Here is a 3,731-nt window from a genome sequence, read left to right on the forward strand (position 1 = left end):
CAGCAACATTGAGTTTAAGATTATTTCCACATTTTAATTGAATCATATTATGAAGTATCAAATAGATTACTAAAATATATGTATATTTAAATATGTTCTTTATCAACAGTTTACCTCAATGCTTTTTATATAGTTATGAAATATGTATAAATAAGCTAATACTGTACATTAGAAATTATTACTTTGTTTATCGAACCTGCGAATTCGATGTTCAAAGTCAGAAGCGTTAACCACTGAACTATGTACATCCCGTAAACTCTTGTTGCTGCTTGTTGTTGCAGCCAACTACTATCAAGTGCAGCTGATTTGCCGCTATTTAAACTCGACAGCGTGGTTGTTGTTGTCAATTCTATACATCCATTTGCTTATTTTGTTTTTTGGTATAGTTTCAGGCAGGCTCTTCCTAAACTATGTATTTGTCAACAGGGACGTGAACCGGGTTTGAACCGAACCGGTTTTGAACCGGAAAACCGATTTTTTCCATTAATTAACTAAACCACTAATCGAACCGAAACTTTCCACAAATGTTTGATCCGAACCGGTAACCGAACCACTTTCCACAAAGGTTTAAAGGTTCGCTTCAACCAATCTTCAATAGAAAAATGTACCAACTTTTTTTCTTTTTGTTAAACATGGTAATACCCGCCATGTTTGTTTACCATGTGACAATATCAAATGTAAAGGCAACCCATCTCATTTGACAGACACTTGACCCTTAACCTTGCGCGTTGTTGCACTTGACATTTGACTCTTAAACTTCCGCGTTATTTTTTGTTTGTTTTTCGAACCGTTGCACCGAACCGAAACCCCGGTTCAAAGACCAAAGAGACCGCTTTGACGAACCAATCCAAAAGTGCAAAAGCGGTTCGAACCGATGTACCGAACCGACCAAATTTTTCATCCGGTTCACGTCCCTGTTTGTCAATGTTATTGTGGCTTATTAACATTTCATTTTTAATATTTTTTATTAAGCTTTGTACCACGATTTTTTATTAGGGAAAATTGAAAAAGCAACAAAGTCTAAGCGGTAGAAGTTATAGCAGCTATTTCGGAGATCACCACATCTCTTCATCAGACTTCTTTTTTCTAGGCTTCAGCAGGGATCGAACCTGCGAATTCGATGTTCAAAGTCAGAAGCGTTAACCACTGAGCTATGTACATCCCATAAACTCTTGTTGCTAATTCATTTTCCTTATTCAACCAACTACTATCAAGTGCAGCTGATTTGCCGCTATTTAAACTCGACAGCGTGGTTGTTGTTGTCAATTCTATACATGCATTTGCTTATTTTGCTTTTTTGTATAGTTTCAGGCAGGCTCTTCCTAAACTATGTATTTGTCAGTGTTTTTGTGGCTTATTAACATTTTATTTTTAATACTTTTTATTGAGCTTTCTACCACGATTGTTTATTAGGAAAAATTATCTCAACAAAATATAAAAACTACATACATATTCCTTTAAAAATCTAAATAGGCTTGAGGAAAATCTGGTGAAGGCGCATATATTTGTTCAAAATGGCAGCATATCACACATGCAGCTCTTGGATGCCTTACCTAACGAAGAGGCCAGAAAAGACAATGATATCGCTCGGAAACTGTTAGCAGCAAGTCTTTATATCCTAAATAGTAAATGTCTATCCCATGGCATTGAAGGAGAGGAGTGCGAGAAGTTTTTGGCTATGAAAACACTTCCAGCGAACTGCGAATTAATAAACGACTGCTTCAAAATTATAGAAAGCCGCCGTAATGGACACAACTCATTTCGAAGATTATTGCCCCGCTTTTACCAGGATGGAATTTATGAGGTACTGAATTCATTTAAACATTTTTATATAGAAGGAGTTCATAATAAAATGGAATAACCAACTATAGAACTAAATAAAAGCAGTGGTACTGGAGAGGGTTTTCGTGTTAAGCAAACATCTTTTCTATCGCAAAGCGTCGTAGATATCTTACAGGGGGGACGTTAAATAACACAAACGGTAATAAAGAAGAATTTGCTTTATTTCATTTTTAACAGGTCTATTCTGCGCTGGTAATAAAAAGTTTGTAACCGGTAATTAAAGTGTCTGTCAATTTTTAAACCCTTTTCGCATTCTGTGTACTCTTGTAACCGGTAAATTTTGTTACCATCTCATAAGCTGATAACAAAGTATTACCCCGTGAAATATGCAATGCCAGAATTTGCACAATTCTTCATAGCTGAATTGCTGAATATTTTAACTGCATTACCAACGTTCCTAGAATCGCGGTGACAAGAACTGGTAACATTTTTTGGTAATAAAATTTTGCGGTTACAAAATCTTCGGTAACGTGCAGAATAGACCTGTAAATGGGAAATAATACCAAAATCTGAGTTTTGCTTTATCTCCAACAAAGGTTGGATATAAAACCTTATTTCCCATTGCTATTTATACTATTTGTAACAAAAAGAGTTCACTGACAGAAGAAAAAAGAACTTTGTTTATTACAAAAATACAATTAAACAAAAAATGTGATATAATTCATATGAAGCAAGGACTATTCACAAAATATTTTTACTTAATCAAACAAAATGGAAAGCGCCGTCTTTAATAACTGCTCGGCAAATCAGACAGGCTTTTGTATGAATTTTGTCCGCATGGTATCTACTATGTTGAAAATATTGCTGGAAAACTTTGTTTTTGTTATTTTATGGCCTTATAACAATTATATTCAACAATTTTTATAGATCTCGAGGCCGGTTTTAATGAAAAACTTATTGTGGAAATGCAACAATAATTTGAAAAAATGGTGGAAGTGATAGCTATTTCGGAAATCACCACATTTCCTCATCTGACTCAGCCAGTTGCCTACGCACTGTGCTAAGTTAGCCTTGTAAATTATAGTTGGTTTTTTCCCACTTTTTCATTTGCTAAGCCAACACAATCAAGCGCAGCTACTCCGCTACGATTTACACTTGACCATGTAGTTGTTGGTTTTGTTGGTTTTTGTTAATAATTCTATTTTTAGAATGTTTAACTTTTAGGTGTGCTCGTCCTTAAGTTATTTGTTTTTGTTATTTTATGGCCTTACTAGCCAATGCCCGCTTACTTCGCGACGCCTAATACGAGCTTTTGCGTTGACCAATGCAAAAGAGCGTTTAAAAACAAAATTAGTCTGTAAAGTCAAAATTTTTAATTTAAGTTGAAACCACTAAGGTGCTGTATCCTCCTCACACATAGGCCAATAATAGTAACGCTGTGATACCATATAGAATACCAATCCCTTTCGGTGTCATAAGCTCTACCGTTGGTCTTATTTCCACCTGTGAGATCTCTGCCGAGCATGCGTAATCTTTTTGTATGATCTTGCAACTACAACATTGGTGCGATGCGTATGCCAATAAAAGTTCTTATAGGGAAACTCAAGAGCACAGAAGTGCGTTTTCTGTTATAGGAGGGCCAAGAATCCTCGCTGTCCCGCAGAATGAAAAGTTTTCCGGTACATTGCTAAATGAGTCGTGTGATCTCTTAAGTAGCTTTCAAATGAAGCTATTGATATACCTACGGTGATCTTTTCTTGTTAATTCACCACTTTTACAATTCATGGTAAAATTTATGAGCTGATTTCTGGGTAGATGCAAGACCGCATGCGCCGAGGGCGTCAGAAAAACTTAACCCCATCCTTCATTTAGACATCTGAAAACTAAATTCGTATAACTTAAACATAGGGCCAAAGCAGACCAACCACACGGGGTTTCTATACATTTCG

The 3,731-nt window shown here is 35.9% G+C and overlaps 1 protein-coding gene across 2 annotated transcripts in view; it reads left to right on the plus strand.

Annotated features, from left to right (window-relative positions):
- The window catches only part of LOC108359294 (uncharacterized), a 156,520-nt gene extending 154,604 nt beyond the window's left edge, over positions 1–1,916 (plus strand). Inside the window, exon 3 of one of the 2 annotated variants that reach the window (XM_017611104.1) lies at positions 1,474–1,906. In XM_017611104.1, coding sequence (XP_017466593.1) covers positions 1,474–1,861 — 388 coding nt within the window. In that variant the 3' untranslated portion in view covers positions 1,862–1,906. Of the gene's footprint in view, positions 1–1,473 lie in introns of both variants that reach the window. The other variant, XM_017611106.1, reaches the window with a different exon arrangement.
- The last annotated feature ends 1,815 nt before the right edge of the window (positions 1,917–3,731 follow it).

This window comes from Rhagoletis zephyria, unplaced genomic scaffold (assembly GCF_001687245.7).
Source record: "Rhagoletis zephyria isolate East Lansing unplaced genomic scaffold, Rhagoletis_zephyria_1.1 Rzeph_scaffold_00370, whole genome shotgun sequence".
Classification (NCBI taxonomy): domain Eukaryota; kingdom Metazoa; phylum Arthropoda; class Insecta; order Diptera; family Tephritidae; genus Rhagoletis; species Rhagoletis zephyria.